Source organism: Microcaecilia unicolor, chromosome 10 (assembly GCF_901765095.1).
Source record: "Microcaecilia unicolor chromosome 10, aMicUni1.1, whole genome shotgun sequence".
In the NCBI taxonomy this organism is placed as follows: domain Eukaryota; kingdom Metazoa; phylum Chordata; class Amphibia; order Gymnophiona; family Siphonopidae; genus Microcaecilia; species Microcaecilia unicolor.
The window spans coordinates 129,775,449-129,796,591 of NC_044040.1; the positions used below are offsets into that span (position 1 = coordinate 129,775,449).

At 47.7% G+C, this 21,143-nt stretch overlaps 1 protein-coding gene across 2 annotated transcripts in view; it reads right to left on the reverse strand.

Moving 5' to 3' along the window:
• The window catches only part of RNF168 (ring finger protein 168), a 331,361-nt gene that overhangs the window by 300,295 nt on the left and 9,923 nt on the right, over positions 1 to 21,143 (reverse strand). Inside the window, exon 2 of one of the 2 annotated variants that reach the window (XM_030216565.1) lies at positions 12,911 to 13,255. In XM_030216565.1, coding sequence (XP_030072425.1) covers positions 12,911 to 13,216 — 306 coding nt within the window. In that variant the 5' untranslated portion in view covers positions 13,217 to 13,255. Of the gene's footprint in view, positions 1 to 12,910; positions 13,256 to 21,143 lie in introns of those variants that run through there. The other variant, XM_030216564.1, reaches the window with a different exon arrangement.

Consider the following 21,143-nt stretch of genomic DNA (forward strand, 5'->3'; position numbering starts at 1 on the left):
TGTCACCTATGCTTTTTGTTTTGGCCCTGGAGCTCCTGGCGAGTAAGATAAGGTAGTCGCTGGAGATCCAGGGAATAAAAGTAGGAAAGTGTGAATATAAAATTAATCTTTTCGTGGATGATATGTTAATATTACTGAGGCAGGCGACAAGTGGGATACCCATTTTGATAGATCTTATTCAACTATTTGGATATTTCTCCAGTTTGAGAATTAATTTTGATAAATCGGAAGCAATTGCACTGTCCGCTAATTGTGCTTGTAAGGGCTGCTCTGACTTCCCTCCGGCCTGGACAATGGGTCCCATGAAATACCTGGGAGTATACCTGCACTTAGACTTCACTTATATGTACAAGAAAAATGTCTGTGACAAGTTAGAAGCGGTTAAACAACTATGTCACCAATGGAGGGATCTCCCTGTTTTGTTCTTGGGCCGTGTGGCGCTTGTTAAAATGGTGCTGTTCCCCAAGATTCTCTATGCTCTGCAAATGATGCCACTGTGGATTCATAGTAAAGATGAGGGAGCCTATAGGGGAGTGATCTTGTCCTTTATTTGGAGAGGCCGGCGGGCTAGGATTGGGTATAGCAAGCTCATCCAGGTGCGGAGTGAGGGGGGAGTCAATCTACCTGACCTCAGGCTTTACAATGTCGCAGTGCTTCTCAGGTGGCTGCAAGAGGAACATACGGGTTGTTATGTTTTTGCACCTTCAGGGGTGTGGGAGAGTGCTGCCTATCCTTGTTCAGTTTTCAATGCCTTGCACGCTAGGGGATCTCGGGCCAAACTCACACCTCTTTTGAAACTGCTTCGTATGGTGTGGGAATGGTGGCGACGTAGGATGGGGGGCGCTTCGGGTCCCTCTCCGTTCATAGAATTTCAGGACAACCTGGGATTTCCTGCATGGAAGGGAACATCACATCTTCGGGAGTGGGCAAGGAAGAGCTGTAGATATGTGGGGCAAGTGGTGACCGAGGGGGGGGGGGGGGGGGGGGGGGGGGCTCCTGATTCCATCTTTCGCAGAATGCCAGGAACGATGGAATGTCCCTACAGATCTTTTTCCCTACTTACACCTTCGGCAGTATCTACTATCATTGCGGAATACGGAAAAAAGACTTCCCGTATTTAATGCACCTGAACAGATGCCAGTGGAATGCAAAGCGAATGCTACATACCTGTAGAAGGTATTCTCCGAGGACAGCAGGCTGATTGTTCTCACTGATGGGTGACGTCCATGGCAGCCCCCTCTAATCGGGACTTCAGTAGCAAAGGCCTTTGCTAGTCCTCGCGCGCGCATGCGCGGCCGTCTTCCCGCCCGAACCGGCTCGTGTTCGTCAGTCCCATATGTAGCAAGACAAAGACAAGGGAAGACACAACTCCAAAGGGGAGGCGGGCGGGTTTGTGAGAACAATCAGCCTGCTGTCCTCAGAGAATACCTTCTACAGGTATGTAGCATTCGCTTTCTCCGAGGACAAGCAGGCTGCTTGTTCTCACTGATGGGGTATCCCTAGCCCCCAGGCTCACTCAAAACAACGAACATGGTCAATTGGGCCTCGCAACGGCGAGGACATAACTGAGATTGACCTAACAACTTATCCAACTAACTGAGAGAGTGTAGCCTGGAACAGAATAAACATGGGCCTAGGGGGGTGGAGTTGGATTCTAAACCCCGAACAGATTCTGAAGCACTGACTGCCCGAACCGACTGTCGCGTCGGGTATCCTGCTGCAGGCAGTAATGAGATGTGAATGTGTGGACAGATGACCACGTCGCAGCTTTGCAAATCTCTTCAATAGTGGCTGACTTCAAGTGGGCCACTGACGCAGCCATGGCTCTGACATTGTGAGCCGTGACATGACCCTCAAGAGTCAGGCCAGACTGGGCGTAAGCAAAGGAGATGCAATCTGCTAGCCAATTAGCACTTGGTCTAAAGCAGTGATGGCGAACCTTTTAGAGACCGAGTGCCCAAACAGCAACCCAAAACCGAATTATTTATCGCAAAGTGCCGGTACTCATTATGGGCGGTGTCACCACATATGACTCCACCCCTATGATAGCCACACCCCTTTACACCAGCCATGGCGCATATAAACAGACATCATTGAAAATATTATACTAGTGTAGGAGAAAAAAATAACATGATTTTCTTCCATTATAAATCATTTCTGTAAGCTGTTACAGCTCCAGTATGCCCAGTGCAAAATAAGACAGCAGATGTAAATTCTCCAATTTGACATATTCCAAACACTAAAATGAAAATAAAATGATTTTTCCTACCTTTGTTGTCTGGTGATTTTGTTTTTCTATCCATATTGGTTCTAGTCGCTGATTCTGCTGCTCTCTATCTGTTCTCTTAACTCCGTTTCCAGGGCTTCCTTTCCATTGATTTCTTTACTTTCCTCCTTTCTTCTTCATTTCTTGCCCTCCATCCATGTCCAGCAACCATCCTCTCCCCTCCAGCCACAAATGTCCAGCAGCCCTCCTCTCCCCCCTGCCCTACCTCCCAGCACCCGGCAGCACCCAGCACCAGGCCTCCCTCCCACCCAGCACGCAGCAGCAGGCCTCCCTCCCACCCAGCACCCACCATCAGGTCTCCCTCCCACCCAGCAGCACACAGACAGCACCAGGCCGGCCTCCCGCCCTCCCTCCAACCCAACGAGCATCAGGCCGCCCGCCCGTCCGTCCTCCCTCCCAGCACCAGGAACCCCCCTCCTCCTAAAATTTAAAAAGCGTACCTCCTCAGTCGGGGTTTAAGGCGGCGTGCGTCGGCAGCGAAGCGCCTGTGCTTCGCTCTACACGCCTTCGGCCTTCCCTGTCTCTCAAGCTCTGGTCCCGCCCATAGGGGCGTCGCCATCGCTGCCAAGGGAGAGGGCTCTGCGTGCCCTCTCTGGCACGCGTGCCATAGGTTTGCCATCACTGGTCTAAAGTATGGTGGAAATCAGGCCAAGGTCAATACCAGGGTAATGACAATCCCTTAAGAAAGAGTATTGCCATTCTCAAGTTAAAAGCAGATGTTCAGCACTGCTAAATAGGCCATTGTAACCCTGTTGCCATTACCTTTACAGGTGTAACATCCAGTACCTATCAGACCTATTCCCTAGGAATAGATGCTGCTGGTAGAGATCCTATTGCCACAATCTGTATTCTCCCTCCTGTCACTTCTTTATTCGGAATTGATATTCCCAATAAAGACACAAATACCACCGACTATCAAATTGTCCATCTCACCCCCTGGGTGGAGAAGAATCCATTAATGCCAACCTTGGCCCCTGCAATAAAGATGCCATATCAGGTTCGCAGAATTGAAACTGCTAAAGATTGGGTTGTTCTTGAGACTGGATTTGGTGAACGAAACCTTTGGCTAGAATGGGCCCCACTTCACCACAGCCAGTTTGAATGTCTCCAATTGCTACTTCTGTGCCCATGCCCGTGCAGATTCCTTAGCAGTTCCCTTCCCATTTGACCTCTCCAACCATCCAGAGAGTTTCCTGTGCATGTTATACTTACTCCAGGTGTTAGAGCCTATTAATCAGTCTTGTCAAGCCCTAGGAGAGAGCTATCCTGCATTGCCCCTACGACACAGAGTTCCTCCTGTATTCATAAGGCCCCGTTCCACTACCATGTTCCACACTTGTCTGGCCAGGTACCCAACTCAAAATTCCAGATTTGTACGTAATTTGACTTCCTGCAGATCTATTCATTACAGTATTGCACAGATAAATTTTACCATCTTTTCTCAAGCCCGTGCTGATGTATGGTGGTATTGTGGAACCAATGCTCTTTATCACACCCTACACAGAAGTTGGAAAAAAACTTGTGCCCTTGTTAAATTGGTAATTCCACTAACGATCACCTCCCTAGGTTCACCCCATTCACCTTCCTCCCACCGATCTAAGAGACAGGCCTCTGTACCAGGCTCATTTGATGATCATGTCTATATAGATTCAATAGGAGTCCCTAGAGGGGTACCTGATGAGTTCAAGGCCCGTAATCAAATTGCCTCAGGATTTGAGTCATTTTTCTTTCCTTGGACTACAATTAACAAAAACGTAGATTGGATTAATTACATCTATTACAATCAACAAAGATTTGTTAATTACTCCGGATGCTATTCAAGGAATAGCAGCACAATTAGATGCCACCAGTAGAATGGCAATGGAAAACCGAATGATTCTTGACATGATGACAGCATCGGATGGTGATGTGTGTGTTAAACTAGGTACTCAATGTTGTACCTTTATCCCCAACAACACTGCTCCAGACGGATCAATCTCCAGAGCTCTGAAAGGCCTCACCTCACTTTCAGAGGAACTGGCTCACAACTCTGGTATTGACAGGTTGGCTGGATAAAACTTTTGGAAAATGGAAGAATATTTTTGTTTCAGCTGCAATTGCTATTGCTGTTTGCATTGCTATTTTCATAGTTGTAGGATGTTGTATTATCCCATGCCTTAGAGAATTAGTACTACGTGTAGTTACCGCTGCTATAAGCAAGAGAGAACCTGCAGGTCATTATGTCCTGTATGAACGCTTTACCACTGATACTGAGCTTGTTGCTGAAACAGAAGGATCATATGCTTCTATGTACCTTTCAAACCATTAGTGGTTAACATGGCCTTCATATATATTTTTGGCCTATTAGGGTTAAGTCATTTGCAATATTCATCATTATAAGACTCATGAATTTGCAATAGTCATTAATGTCAATAGATTTCTTTTGTATAACAGATATTAACACTCCTAGTAATGTTAAATGAAATATAGCTGCCTTGTTATTTCCAATTTGAGCAATGCTTAAACACTCAGAACATGACTACTGACTTACTGTTGTAGTAATAATCTTAGCTAGTTGCAGTCATACACTCAACCTCATTGATTCCTTTGTATGATACCTAGGCTTATGTGACTTCTCATATTCCCAGGTTTTACCTGTTCCAAAAAAGAGTAGCTGTTGAATACATAGTTAGGTTTTTTTAGGTGGTTTACCTTAAGAGGGGCACAGCATAGAAGTTTTACGTAGTATATATCTATGTACTGAAAGCTTGACTTTCACTACGGCCTCAGTCCCATGTCTTGACAGAGCGTCCCTCCCACATCAGATATATATCTTCCCCCCCACACAGAATATGAGCCCTCTGGAAAAGATGGCCACACCCATAGTCAGGTGTGCAGGCCCTTTTTAGAGGTCCGGCAAGAGGGGAAATGTATATATATGGCCACCCTTGCTCTCAGTAAAATACAGGTCAATGGCTCAGGCTAAAGAGCTAGGCCTCTACAAGCAAATGGCTCATAATAAGAGCTGGGCTTCTCTTAGAAATCCAAAGTCATCTCTGATACAAAATACATTTTTCTGCAGCACAAGCTGAACTGAGTTCTCAGGGAGCTGGCACGGGAGGGGGTCTTTTGCTCTTATAAACATGCCTGGGACTGGCATTGGTGAAGAGTCATGAAAGATGTTTTGGGTTAATGAAAGTAGATAAGGGGGTAGATGTACGTAGTTAGAGAGTACTCAGAGGGAGGGGGGAGCTGAGAATAGCTGAGAAGAGCAGAGTGACCGATGAAGTCATCTCGCCAGCTGTGCTTTGCACCCCTTTTGTGTATAGTTAGAACCTGGGACCTAATGAAGTCACCCTTATCGGTTCCTTATCAACTGATAAGGGATAGCAAGTTCTGCTGACAAAGCTGGATCCCACTGGAATCCATTGGGTTGAGACAGTATAAAGGAAGCACCCCGAGAGGTGTAAGACGGAGATGCAGAGGCAGATGCTGATGGAGGAGAGAGACAGAGTACCACCGAGAGCTGATGTGTCATGTGATTCTGTTCCACTGTATGATTGACTGAATTGCTGGTATCCTCATTATTGGGTAATGTATCAATGCTAATTAATACTAATAAACTATATCTCTTTAACTAATTAAAACTGGGTTCCTCTTTAATTACAGACTTAGCTACGGCTGAGCCTGGTCCCAACTGCCATGAGCAGATTCAAGGTTGGGAAAGCTAGATATTTGAAGGGCATATGTAACTTTGCCCAGAGAGATGAGACGGGCCACTGCTTCCACTGCCTGATTAGCAAAGGCAGATTCTGAGAAAATAAACAGACTTCACTGCACAGCAGGAGATAGGTGTGGCCTCTGAAGGGGGAGACAAACCACTTGTGTCTGTAACTTTCCAGGTATTGGACCCCTGAATCCAAACTCCTGCACAGTAAAGTAAAAATTCTGACCTTTAAATTCCAAACTTCTCAACTTTCTGGCTTAATTTAATGCTTATTGCTTAATTAATTTGCCCTGTGAAACCTTTTCTTTCTTTCTTTTCCTGCCAAGCTCTGATTGATAGAGAGAGAGGAGAGGCTGTTTAAACAGCATTGCATTCAATTGAGACTCAAAAGTTACATTTTACACTGCTTAAACTGCTATAATTATTGGGAATATTTAGATTTATATCACCAAGAGGAAAGTTATATTCTAAGACAATTTTAAAAGTTAAATCAATTGAAAATTCATTGATCAGACTGTACCATTCTGGTCCCCATCTAGAGAATTGCCTTAATAACAGTAGTTAGCTGACACTTTGGGACTTATAATCCCACCCACCCCAGGGTTTTCCACTCATATATAGACAAACCAAACCTCATAACCTTTACTCCTCATAGTACACCTGTTCATACCCATTTCAACCAATCAGGATGACTTTTGTTCTCTGCAATAATTGTGGTGCTTTACTTTCAAGGCCAATCATCTGGAGACTTAAAGCTTGTCCTATCTGTCTTCAGCTATCTAGTTTACAACAAGAGCTCAGTAAAGTAATGCAAGAATTGTATGCAATTAAAGCAGCTTCTAGAACTACACAGAAAAATAACTTCTCACCACTGCCTCAAAGAATAAAACCACATAAGAACAGATGGTTCACAGTAGGCTCAGGCAGACTTTGTCAGGTGACACAGAAGCATCCACCCGCACAAGTGTTGCCACTAAAGAATTCTTTTGCTCCATTACAATACTGTGATGCTCCTGAAAATAGAACTGAGGCAGAGGAAAAAGCAATAAAGTTGGAACAAAAAGACACGAAGGTACCCAAAGTAAAAACACCCCCCCAAATCACTAATGTTGGAACACATACCAGGAAATATAGATGGAAAGCGATGGCCACAAATGCTCGAAGTCTAAGCAATAAAGTTCACGACCTTCAAGCCCTGATGTTGGAAGCAGACTTAGATGATGTTGCAATCACAGAGACGTGGCTCAACGGTTCCCATGAATGGGATGCAAACATACCAGGCTATAATCTATTTAGGAAGCGGATGTATGATTAACAAAGGATTGGGAGGTGGGGGTAGTTCAAACTTTGGAGTTACTGTTCAGAATTGTATTGGCTTATATAGCATAATTCGTTGATGATTTAGCCCAGCGGAATGTACTGTGTGATTAATATGCTAAATGCTAATAAAAACTGTTTAAACATAATATATTTAGGAAGGATAGAGAGGGTCGTAAAGGTGGAGGAGTAGCTCTGTATGTGAGGAATGATATTAGATTGTAAGCTCTTTGAGCAGGGACTGTCTTTCTTCTATGTTTGTGCAGCGCTGCGTATGCCTTGTAGCGCTATAGAAATGCTAAATAGTAGTAGTAGTAGTAATGATATCATGGCGACTGAAATGACAGGGACCTGGGGAAAGGAAGAAGCGATATGGATCACCTTAAAAAGAGATGATAGAACCTCTGTCCACGTGGGTGTTGTCTACAGACCCCCGACACAATTAGAGGAACTAGATAAAGATCTGATCACAGATATTCAAAAATTAGGAAAGAAAAAAGAGGTTCTGTTGATGGGAGATTTCAATCTGCCGGATGTAGATTGGAAGATTCCGTCTGCCAAATCGGAAAGAAGTAGAGAGATCGTGGATGCTTTCCAAAGTGCTCTGCTCAGACAAATAGTGACAGAACCCACAAGGGAGGGAGCGACGCTGGATCTGGTGCTCACAAATGGGGATAGTGTGTCAAATGTCCGAGTGGGTGCATACCTGGGAAGCAGTGACCATCAAACCGTTTGGTTTGATATGACGGCTGAAGTGAAGGGCGGCCACTCTAAACTCAAAGTCCTGGATTTCAAGCGTGCTGACTTTAGTAAAATGGGGGAATACCTGAGGAAGGAGCTGATGGGATGGGAGGACGTACGAGAAGTGGAAGGACAGTGGTCCAGGCTGAAAGAAGTAATAAATAGGGCCACAGACCTTTATGTAAGGAGAGTAAATAAAAGCAAGAGAAAAAGGAAACCAATATGGTTCTCCAAGCAAGTGGCTGACAAAATAAAGGCTAAAGAATTAGCGTTCCAGAAATATAGAAAATCTCAAGAACAGGAACACGGGGAGGAATACCGGATGAAACTGAAAGAAGCCAAGAGAGAGGTACATCTGGCGAAGGCGCAAGCGGAAGAACAAATGGTTAGAAATGTAAGGAGGGGCGACAAAAATTTCTTCATGTATATTAGTGAAAGGAGAATGACTAAAAAGGAAATTGTGAGACTAAAAGATACTGCGAACCGCTATGTAGATAATGATGAAGAAAAAGCCAATTTGCTAAATAGATACTTTTGTTCTGTTTCACTGAAGAAAATCCTGAGGAAGGACCGCGAGGGACTGGCAAAAGTACACCTGAGAATGGAATGGATATAGCACCGTTCATGGAAGAGAGTGTGTATCAACAACTTGGAAAGCTAAAGGTGGACAAAGCCATGGGACCGGATGGGATCCACCCCAGAATATTGAGGGAGCTCAGAGAAGTTCTGGCGGGTCCTCTTAAAGATTTGTTTAATAAATCCTTGGAGACGGGAGAGGTTCCGAGGGATTGGAAAATGGCGGAGGTGGTCCCTCTGCACAAAAGTGGTGATAGGGAAGAAGCTGGAAACTACAGGCCGGTAAGCCTCACTTCGGTTTTGGAAAAGTAATGGAAAGCGATGCTGAAGGAAAGGATAGTGAATTTCCTGGAAGCCAATAAGTTGCAAGATCCGAGACAACATGGTTTTACCAAAGGGAAATCGTGCCAAACGAATCTCATTGAATTCTTGAGTTGGGTAACTGGAGAATTGAAGTCATCGACGTGCTATAGACGTAATCTACTTAGATTTTAGCAAAGCTTTTGACACGGTTCCCACAGGAGGCTCTTAAATAAACTCGATGGGCTGAGAATAGGTCCCGAAGTGGTGAACTGGATTAGGAACTGGTTGACGGACAGACGCCAGGAGGGTGGTGGCAAATGGAGTTCGCGTCGGAGGAGGGAAAAGGTGAGTAGTGAGTGGCTCAGGGATCAGTGATGGGGCCAATTCGGTTCAATATATTTGTGTGACATTGCCGAAGGGTTAGAAGGTAAAGTTTGCCTATTTGCGGATGATACTAAGATTTGCAACAGAGTGGACACCCGGGAAGGAGTGGAAAGCATGAAAAAGGATCTGAGGAAGCTAGAAGAATGGTCTAAGGTTTGGCAATTAAAATTCAATGCGAAGAAATGCAAAGTGATGCATTTAGGGAGTAGAAACCCACGAAAGACTTAGGTGTTAAGCGGGGAGAGTCTGATAGGTACTGAGGGGGAGACTGTGGAGTAGTGGAGTGCCTCAGGGATCGGTGCTGGGGCCCATTCTGTTCAATATATTTGTGAGTGACATTGCCGAGGGGTTACAAGGTAAGGTTTGCCTTTTTGCGGATGACACCAAGATTTCCAACAGAGTGGACACCCCGGAGGGTGTGGAAAACATGAAAAAAGATCTGAAGAAGCTAGAAGAATGGTCTAACGTTTGGCAATTAAAATTCAATGCGAAGAAATGTAAAGTGATGCACTTGGGGAGTAGAAATCCAAGGGAGACATATGTGTTAGGCGGGGAAAGTCTGATAGGCACAGAAGGGGAGAGGGATCTTGGGGTGATAGTATCTGAGGACCTGAAGGCGACGAAACAGTGCGACAAGGCGGTGGCAGTAGCTAGAAGATTGCTAGGCTGTATAGAGAGAGGAGTGACCAGCAGAAGAAAGGAGATTTTAATGCCCCTGTATAAGAACGTGGGGAGGCCCCACCTGGAGTATTGTGTTCCAGTTTTGGAGCCGTATCTTGCGAAGGATGTTAAAAAAATGGAAGCGGTGCAAAGAAAGCTACGAGGATGGATGGGGATTTACGTTCCAAGACGTATAAAGAGAGGCTGCTGACCTGAACATGTACACCCTGGAGGAAAGGAGGAACAGGGTTGATATGATACAGACGTTCAAATATTTGAAAAGGTAATTAATCCGCAAACGCACCTTTTTCCGGAGATGGGAAGGCGGTAGAACGAGAGGACATGAAATGAGATTGAAGGGGGGCAGACTCAGGAAAGATGTCAGGAAGTATTTTTTCACGGAGAGGGTGGTGGACGCTTGGAATGCCCTCCCGCGGGAGGTGATGGAGATGAAAACGGTAACGGAGTTCAAACATGCGTGGGATATGCATAGAGGAATCCTGTGCAGAGGGAATAGATCCTCAGAAGCTTAGCTGAAATTGGGTGGCGGAGCAGTTGAGGGGGAAGAGGGGGTGGTGGCTGGGAGGCGAGAAATACTGCTGGGCAGACTTATATGGTCTGTGCCCTGAAAAGGACAGGTACAAATTCAAGGTAAGGTATACACATATGAGTTTGTCATGGGCAGACTGGATGGACCATGCAGGTCTTTATCTGCCGTCATCTACTATGTTACTATGTTACTATGATCTTGGGGTGAAAGTATCCGAGGATCTGAAGGCGACGAAACAGTGTGACAAGGCGGTGGCCGTAGCGAGAAGGTTGCTAGGCTGTATAGAGAGAGGTGTGATCAGCAGAAGAAAGGAAGTGTTGATGCCCCTGTACAAGTCGTTGGTGAGGAGGCCCCACCTGGAGTATGTGTTCAGTTTTGGAGGCTGTACCTTGCGAAGGATGTTAAAAAAATGGAAGCGGTGCAAAGAAAAGCTACGCGAATGGTATGGGATTTGCGTTCCAAGACGTATGAAGAGAGACTTGCTGACCTGAACATGTATACCCTGGAGGAAAGGAGGAACAGGGGTGATATGCTACAGACGTTCAAATATTTGAAAGGTATTAATCCGCAAACAAATTTTTCCGGAGATGGGTAGGCGGTAGAACGAGAGGACATGAAATGAGATTGAAGGGGGGCAGACTCAGGAAAGATGTCAGGAAGTATTTTTCACGGAGAGGGTGGTGTGGACGCTTGGAATGCCTCCCGCGGGAGGTGGTGGAGATGAAAACAGTAACGGAAATCAAACATGCGTGGGATATGCATAAAGGAATCCTGTGCAGTAGGATTGGATCCTCAGCAGATTAGCCGAAATTGGGTGGTGGAGCAGGTGGGGGAAGAGGGGTTGGTGGTTGGGACGTGAGGATAGTGGAGGGCAGACTTATACGGTCTGTGCCAGAGCCAGTGATGGGAGGCGGGACTGGTGGTTGGGAGGCGGGAAATACTGCTGGGCAGACGTGTACGGTCTATGCCCTGAAAAAGGCAGGTACAAATCAAGGTAAGGATACACATATGAATTATCTTGTTGGGGCAGAGCTGGATGGACTGTGCAGGTCTTTTGTCTGCCGTCATCTACTATTTACTATTAATAAGAAAGAATACACAAAAAGGAATGAGACTGAAGACTTCCCCACCTTTCACCTGCTGGAGAACTGAAATTACTGGATCTTCTCTAGCTAGCAAGGGCTCTTATTGGCTGGCTAGAGTCACAATTTTTTTTCTCAGTCTCCACCTGCTGGAAGGCGTAAACAACCCATCAGTCACATTCTGGGCCAGTCTGGAGGGACGCTAAGGAACAACGCTTTAGCCTGCCCGCCACAGCTGAGCTGTCTCTGGCCTTAAAACAACGCTTTGCGCCTTTTTTTTTTTTTTTAAACAACCGCCGCTGTCAAAACACGAGGAAAATCTGAGCAAGAAAATCGCCTGATAAGGGCACGGGCACTGGATTAACATATTTCTTTAACAGCTGATTTGGAAAAAATTAAAAAAACTCCACCAGAGCAATAGAGCACAACTGAGCTGCCTGCTTGTTAGCAGTCCTGGGGAAACGGACAAGCTTTTACTTTTATTTCCTTTCTTTCTTATATTTACTCCACAAGAGCAATAGAGCACCACTGAGCTGCCTGCTCGTTAGCACTCTAGGGAAAGGAAAAAATTTATACTTTAAATTTTCTCTCTTTCTTATATTTTGTTTTAAAGTAATAATGGCTGCCTCTCTCAAAGGCAATATACCTTTCCACCGAAAGGGTAGCCCTTCCCAACTAAGCAAGGGAGATGGGGAGGAAGGGGGAAGGGACTCGTGAACACCCAAGTTTAACACCCCAGAGGCTGGAAAAGAAAAGAAATCCCTATCTGCCAAGCCTCTAACGAGATTGCTGCACAGAAGAACTATATCATTATTATTACTATTATTATCTACTAAAAGAGAGAGAGATAGAGAGAGACTAATGGGCTCACCTCCTGCCTGCTGGAGACTGCGAAAATACTGAGGCTAGGGTCACATGGCCAGGGCTCTCATTGGCTCTCTAGTCTTAGAATTTTCTCAGTCTCCACCTGCTGGTAGGCGTGCACAACCCACCAGTCCAATCCTGGTCCGGTCCAGAGGGACGCTAAGGAATAAGGAAATATATTTGTCATCTGTCAGACTAAACTTGTGCTAAAATATGAATTTTGGTCAAAATTCACCACCTGCATCCAAGTTTTGTATAAGCCCCATGCTTCAATCAAAATAACCCATGTATGTATTATATAGGCGCCCCTAGTAAAAGGAGGAAAAAAAGAGATGCCTCTTATCCCTTTTTACACAACATATGAGGCTCTTTACAAAGTTAGTTCAGTATTAACCATCGTTCTTTTGCTGCCCCCTACTGAATGTCATCATAATACTTACCTTTCTGCAGGTCCCAGAATCCTGTCCATTTGCACGATGTTGGCATTCTTTGGGATACTCTCTCTGAATCCTCTCCCAAAGTTCTGAGTTGACCAAAGTTTTGTTGCGAGAATGATAACGGGCCCAGGTGGAAACCCTACGACGGCAAAATGGGCAGCACAGACTGGATTTCTCCACGGTCATCTGGAAACAAGGATTGCACAAAGTGTGGTTGCATGGCAGAGTGACTGGTTCCAGCAGGACCTCCATACAGATTGGACAGAGAATATCGGAAAGAGACAGCGAAGTACTGTTTGGCTGTGGCATCTTGACTCCAAATAAAGAGATACGATGTTAAGGCAACATCTGAAATAGAAAGAGTTAAAGCAGATGCACTGAAAAAAAAATTACACAAGGTATAAAATTAAAATAAACACTCAGGCATCTGACAAAATACGGTATACTTCCATTTACTTTTGGATTTCTTTTCTTTACTAACAGTTTGCTGTAAGAACAAATAAAAAAAAAAGAAAAAACACATGCTGCCTGTAAAGCGAAGACACTTACCTGTAGCAGGTATTCTCCGAGGACAACAGGCTTCACATTCTCACAAGTGGGTAGACAATCCGCGCCGACCACAAAATCAGCACATTAGCCAGCAAAGAAAAAATTTCAGAGCCTTCTGGGGCATGTGCTGCGCCTACCACGCATGCACGGAGCGCTGTCCTGCCCGCAGCGTCTCCGTGTCTCTTCAGTTTAATACAATAGCATAAAAATGAAATAAATTACGAAGAAACAACTCCAAGGGGAGGTGGACGGGACTGTGAGAATCCCTGGCATCCAGGCCCACCCAAAACAACAAACACTGATCAATTGGGCCTCGCAATGGCAAGGACAAAGATAAACCTGAACTAAAATACAACCAGATGAGGGTGCAGCCTGGAACAGAATAAAACAGGCCTAGGAGGGTGGAGTTGGATTCTAACACATTCTGCAGCACTGACTACCCAGACAAGACTGTTGCATCGGGTATCCTGCTCAAGAAAGTAGTGAGATGTGAATGTGTCGACTGAAGACCACGTCGCAGCCTTGAGATGTGAATGTGTGGACTGAAGACCTTGTCGCAGCCTTGCAAATCTCTTCAATGGAGGCTAACTTTACGTAAGCCACTGACGCAGCCATGGCTCTGACATTGTGAGCCGTGACATGACCCTCCAAAGTCAGTCCAGCTTGGGTATAAGCAAAGGAAATGCAATCTGATAGCCCACTGGAAATGGTGCATTTACCAATGGCAACTCCCCTTCTGTTGAGATCAAAAGAAAAAGAAGGAGCCTTCGAGACAGGTGGAGACCCACTCAATGGCTCAGTACTCCCAGCTAGTGGTGATGTCCGGACAGCCATTACCCTGCACTCCAAATGTCAGTGCCATCCCCAGTGCCGATGTCGAAGCCGAGGAATCAGTCGGAGCTCCGAAAATATGATCCCGAAGAGCTCTTCTCGACACCTGTGTCCGCATTTTCAAGCTGAGACAAAACTTACAAGCGTCTGGGCGATGGTCAGGCCCAAAGCACTGGATGCACCACGCGTGCGGGTCAATACCCGAGATCGACCGCTGGCACCAGGCACACTTTTTGAAGCCGCTGGGAGTCTTCGATGACATGGGCAGAAAAATTGCAGCGGCGAAATCAAAAGGCTCGATTGTGCCAACAGAGGGGCACAAAATAAGAATTGCGTATGCGTGGCCTAAGAAGGCCAGACGAAAGTGAAAGGAAACTTAAAAAGGGGGGGAAAAAAAACCTAAGAATATAAGGTTTTGGGTTTTTTTTTAAACTGGAAAAGAAAAAGACAAAAGAGGCAAGTTAAAAAGAAAGCACGAATAAAGAGCGCGAAGACGCCAAAGTCTTTCTCTAGGCCTGAGGGAGAGAGACCGACATGCAGCCAGTCTCCTCCAAGGAAAAAGAAAAACTGAGGCGGGAACGGACGCGTGTGGGCAAGAAGATGGCCGCGCATGCGCGGTGCGAGTCCCTCACGCTCCGGAAGCTGTCACAAAGAGCTTATGCATTTTTGCTGGGAAAAATACTCCGTTCCTGGGCCGCCGTGGACGCCGACCCACATGTGAGAACAAGCAACCTGCTTGTCTCGGAGAATGACCAGATCATAAAGGGCATCAGCCAAAAAAAAGACAGGGCAGAATCCATACGCGTGCCGACCTCAGCGAGGGAACCCCGCTCCATCGGCGGCTGCAACCAGGAAAAGGCAGGCCCTGGGCAGCATAGGAACTGCAAATAGCCGCCCGTAAGGACAGGCTCGAGATTTCAAAGGACCGCTTTCAGCGCGGATGTCCAGCCGCCGCTCCTGTATATCTTCAAAGCGACCCCTCCCTCCTCCGGGAGAGTAGTCTTTTTAGTCACAGCCATGACTAACGCATTCACTTTAGGCATCCAAAGAGAGCCAACTGATTTTCACTCAGAGGGTAGGGTGACACATAGCCCTGGCCACCTTCAAAGGACCATCAGGGTCAGACCATTGAGCTGAAATAAGCTCTTGGATGGAAGCATACACGGGAAAAGCCCGAGAAGCCTTCTTAGTACTAGCCATCCGAGGATTAATAGAAGAGGCAGCGCCCTCGTCAGGATCTTCAATACAAAGGACCTGGAAGGCATCAGAAATGAGAGCTAACAGCTCATCGCGGTGAAAAATACGAACCGCTTTAGGGTCATCCAACTCCTGTGGCAAGCAGCCACCCTCGTCTGGATCATCAGTCCGTGAAGGCCTGCCAGATCCCTAAGACTCCACAAAACTAGACCACGGGGGAGACCAGGGTGAAGAGTCCCCCTCAGACAGGGTATTCACTCGTCTACGCATAGCGTCAGCCAAAAGCTCGGGGAAAGAAATAAAGTCTCCAGCAGACGCTGGGCTATCAAGAACTGGAGGCAACCCAGTTTGAAAGGAATTGTCAGGAGCCTCAGGCAGTGCTCTTTTTAACATAAAAGCCTCATGCATCAGCAGCACAAATTCAGGGGAGAAAAACTCACCCTGTGCATCCGCCCCCACATTGGGGGAAGCGGAGGCAATAGCTCCTCTAGAAACCTCGAAACGAGGCGTCCCCCTGCACTCAGACTCCTCCGCAACCGCGAGGGTCGAGTCACGCGGTGCCTCCAAGACGGCGCCCGCTGCCAACTCCGTCGGGCAGGAAGAATCACCACCCGCCATGCTCGTGCCAGCATTAGCATCTAGGCAGCATGTGCTGCAAAGCCCCGCTGCTGATCTGCGTTTCCCACAGTGGGAGCAGCACTTAACACCTTCAGCAGCCATCAAATACAGAAAAACAAAATGGCGCCTTCGCACCAAAACTTACCCCACACAGGAGCGCTGTAAGCGGGAACCTCCCCGGAGGAGCTGGGCACCACTCCTCACCTCAGGAGACTGAGTCAAACGAGCTTCGGATCAAGCTGCCTCTTTTTTTTTTTTTACTGTGAGGAAAGTTAGAGGCAGGCAGCCACAGAGGAACTCCGGGAGGAGGGGGAAAACCAAGTATGCCTTTAAAGTGGGCACCACCAGCCACAACACCCCCCACTCTACTGGCAAAGCACAGGAGCCACCCCAGGCAGAAATCCAGGAGCTGAGAAAGCGACGTCCACACCTGCTGGGAGATACAGATATACTGAAGGCAGAGGGGCCTGGGCGGTCAGGAACACCCTGTGTTTAGTGTTCTCTATCTCCACCTGCTGGTAGGTGGATACACCCATCAGTTAATGGATCATCTGCTGTTGATTTATTTATTATTTTATTTATTTATTTATTTATTGCATTTGGATCCCACCTTATCCCACCTCTTTGCAGGCTCAAAGTGGCTTACAATACATCATGACAAGGAATCTCGGATTTCGTCTAGAGCGAGTTGCACTCTTGATACTGTTCTTGCGGAGAATGCCACAAAACTCCCAAACCTAGGAAAAGGTGAATGGCGCCACTGCCATGCTGAAAGGCAAAGCTGGAACTGAACATGAGGGCCAGAACGGCCAAACAGAGAAAACTGCAGATGAGGGGGCCAAAGAGGAAAGAGAAGAAACGCTCCTAAGGGATAAGTTCAAGGAAGAATGCTAACTTGAAGTAGCTCTGAATATAGCCAGCTGTCCAATATAAAAAAAAAAGTGCAATAAAAGCCTTAGAGACACTGCAAAAAACAGCTAGCTAGAGGTGCCACAGATACAGTGGAAGCTGGAGCTGGTATAAAATAGTTTGATCAGTGTCAGAGAGTAAAACTAGAAGATGTTCTCCAAGACGGCAGACAATAAACAAAGAGCAGAGTTGCTGTGGGGAAACCACCATAGCTAACCTTTGGTACTGTAGCACAGTGTAAACTGTCCCAGCTATGGAAAGAACTGAATGTCAAGTATGAGAGAGGGAAGTAAGCTATGCCCCATAGAAAAGGAGGCAAGGGCCACAGTTTCTAATATGATGCACAAACCAGCCTTAAACCTGTGATCTTCAGGCTGAAAGCCAACCATCTTCCAGAAAAATAAAACTATTTTGCTGAAACTACTGCACCTGGAGAAAATGCCCCCGCGGTTACCATGGAGACCAGAGAACTAGCCCCAGAAAATAACAATATGTAACATTTCCCGCAGAACCGTGGAGTCAAAGGCACTAAGCCTAAAAACTCCCACCTGGAAAGGAGCAAAAGGTGCAGAAAAAAAGATAAAATTATGTATCATACCTGATAATTTTCTTTCCATTAATCATAGCTGATCAATCCACAGACTGGTGGGTTGTGTCCATCTACCAGCAAGTGGAGATAGAGAGCAATCCTTTTGCCTCCCTATATGTGGTCATGTGCTGCCGGAAACTCCTCAGTATGTCGATATCAAAGCTCCATCCGCAGGACTCAGCACTTAGAGAATTACACCCACAAAGGGATACTCTACCCAGCTCACCACCGCCGAAACGGGGAGGGGAATTAACCCAGCTCATCCCCACACAAGTGGGAGAGGGGAATCCGTCCAGCTCATACCCGCGGAGCGGGGGAGGGACACCACACCCGCCGATGTGGGGGGGGGGGGGGATCTGGCTTATCCTGCAACCGCAACCGCGGGAGGAGCTGACTGACCCTAACACCACCAAAGCGGGAGGGGTACAAAGCTGCCCTACAGCCGCACGAAGCGGGAGGGAGCACCGGCAGAATTTAGGTCTCAATCCAGCCCCAAAAAACGGAGGGGAGAGGAATGCAGCAGCTCACTGTAACACAAAATCGTCTCAACTCCTGAAGAATCCAATTGAAAAAACTTGAACACGAAGTCCTCCTGAACAGGAACTGAAGACTAAACTTGAACCTGAAATGCAACCAGAATATAAATAGTACAGATATCTGGGAGGGGCTATGGATTGATCAGCTATGATTAATGGAAAAAAAATTATCAGGTATGATACATAATTTTACCTTCCATATCATCATGCTGATCAATCCATAGACTGGTGGGATGTACCGAAGCAGTACTCACCCAGGGCGGGACATAGAAATCCCTGACTGCAACACTGAAGCTACAAACCGGGCCTCCGCCCAAGCAGCCACAGTCAAGCGGTAATGTCTGGAGAAGGTATGAGCCGATGCCCAAGTTGCCGCCCTACAAATCTCTTCCAAGGAAACGGACCAGGCCTCTGCCATCGAGGCCGCCTGTGCTCTAGTGGAGTGAGCCTTCAGCTGGATAGGCAGCACCTTCCCCGCGGCCACATAAGCCGCTGCAATGGTTTCCTTGACCCATCGTGCTACTGTAAGCTTGGCAGCCTGCAGACCCTTACGAGGACCTGCGAACAGCACAAACAGATGATCCGACTTCCGGAAATCATTGGTCACTTCCAAGTATCTGATAATGACTCGTCTCACATCTAGATATTTGAGAGCAGAGTACTCCTCTGGGTAGTCCTCCCTACGAAAGGAGGGTAAACAGAGCTGCTGATTCACATGGAAGCGAGAAAATCTTGGGCAGGAAGGAAGGCACCGTGCGAATAGACACTCCTGCCTCAGTGAACTGCAGAAAGGGCTCTCGACATGATAGCGCCTGGAGCTCATTAAACTCTTCTGGCTGAAGTGATAGCCACCAAAAAGACTGCTTTCAACGTCAGGGTCTTTCAGAGATGCCCTCGACAAGGTTCAAAAGGCGGCTTCTGCAAGGCTCTTAGCACTAGATTGAGATTCCACGCAGGCACCACCAAGCGCAGAGGAGGGCGTAGGTGATTAACTCCCTTGAGAAAGCGCACCACATCTGGCTGCGAGGCCAGGGAAGCACCCTTCAGGCGACCTCTGAAGCAGTCCAGAGCCGCTACCCTGACTAAGGGAACTGAGCGACAGGCCTTTCTCCAGACCTTCTTGCAGGAACGCCAACACTGAAGAAATTGGAGCAGTGAAGGGAGAAAGAGCCTGCCTCACACCACGATGCAAAGGTACACCAAACCCTGGCGTAAGCAGTAGAAGTAGAGCGCATTCCTCGCTCTCAGCATAGTGGCGATGACTTGTCTGAAGAAGCCCTTCTTCCTCAGACGCTGTCGCTCAATAGCCAGGCCGTAAGACCAAAGGGGGAGGGATCCTCCATCACCACGGGACCCTGATGCAACAGGCCCTGCTCCGCTGGCAGCCGCAGAGGGCCGTCCACTGAGAGCCTGATCAAGTCCGCATACCAGGGACGTCTGGGCCAGTCCGGACCCACCAGGATTATCCGGCCCGGATGCTTTGCCACCCGGTCTAGCACCCTGCCCAACATGGGCCAGGGCGGGAACACAGAGAAGCTCCTGTGTCGGCCACTGTTGGAGAAGAGCGTCTACTCCCAGAGATCGAGGGTCCCGTCCTCTGCTGAAAAAGCGCGGCACTTGGCCGATGATGCCATCAGATCTAGGCTCGGCTGGCCCCAGCGCTTCGTGATGTCCAAGAACGCCTGAGCCGATAACTGCCACTCTCCGGGATCCAAGGTATGGCGACTGAGAAAGTCCGCCTTGACATTCATGACTCCGGCAATGTGGGCCGCCGACAGCTGTTCCAGGTTCGCTTCCACCCACTGGCATATATTCATGGCCTCCTTGGCTAGAGGGGCGCTCTTGGTACCTCCCTGGCGGTTGACATAGGCCACAGCCGTAGCATTGTCCGACAGGACCCGTACTGGCTTCAACGCCAGTACCGGGAGGAACTCCAAAAGCGCCAACCGAATGGCTCTGAGTTCCAGGAGGTTGATAGACCACTTTGCCTCTGCAGGAGACCAGAGCCCCTGCGCTGTCTTTCCCAAGCAGTGGGCTCCCCAGCCCAACAAAGAGGCGTCCGTCGTGACGACAATCCACTCCGGGGTCACAAGAGGCATTCCTGCAGACAACTTGTCTGTCTTTGGCCACCAGCTCAGCGCCTTGCGCACCGCTGGGTTCAAGGGAAGGCGCACAGCATAATCCTCCGACACTGGAGTCCAGCGCTGCAGCAGAGAGTGTTGAAGTGGTCTCATATGACCCTGGCCCAGGGAACTACTTCCATCGTGGCCGTCATAGAGCCCAACTGCTGCACATAGTCCCAAGCCTGAAGAGGAGAGGCTACTAGGAACTGATCCACCTGAGCCTGAAGCTTGACAATCCGATTGTCTGGCAGGAACACTCTGCCCACTTGGGTGTCTAATCGAACTCCCAGATACTCCAGGGACTGAGTCGGGCGCAGCTGGCTTTTCTCCCAGTTGATGATCCACCCCAGGAAGCTCAAAAGAACAATCACCCGGTCCACAGCTTTGCCGCACTCTGCATAAGAGGGGGCTCGGATCAACCAGTCGTCCAGATAAGGATGGACTTGTACTCCTTCCTTTCGTAGGAAGGCCGCGATGACCACCATTACTTTGGAGAAGGTCCGCGGAGCAGTAGCCAACCCGAACGGGAGGGCTCTGAACTGGAAGTGTCGACCCAGGACTGCAAAACGCAGAAAGCGTTGATGAGGAGGCCAGATGGGAATATGCAAGTAAGCTTCCTTGATGTCCAAGGATGCCAGGTACTCCCCTGCCTTCACTGCCGCTATAACAGAGCGGAGAGTCTCCATTCGGAAGTGCCGAACTTTCAAGGCCCGATTGACCCCTTTGAGGTCGAGAATAGGCCGTAGAGAACCTCCTTTCTTTGGTACCACAAAGTAAATGGAGTAACGTCCCTTGCCAAGCTGATCTTCTGGCACCGGAACGACCGCACCCAGGCGGATCAGATTGTCCAAAGTCTGCTGCACTGCCACAGCTTTGACCGGAGA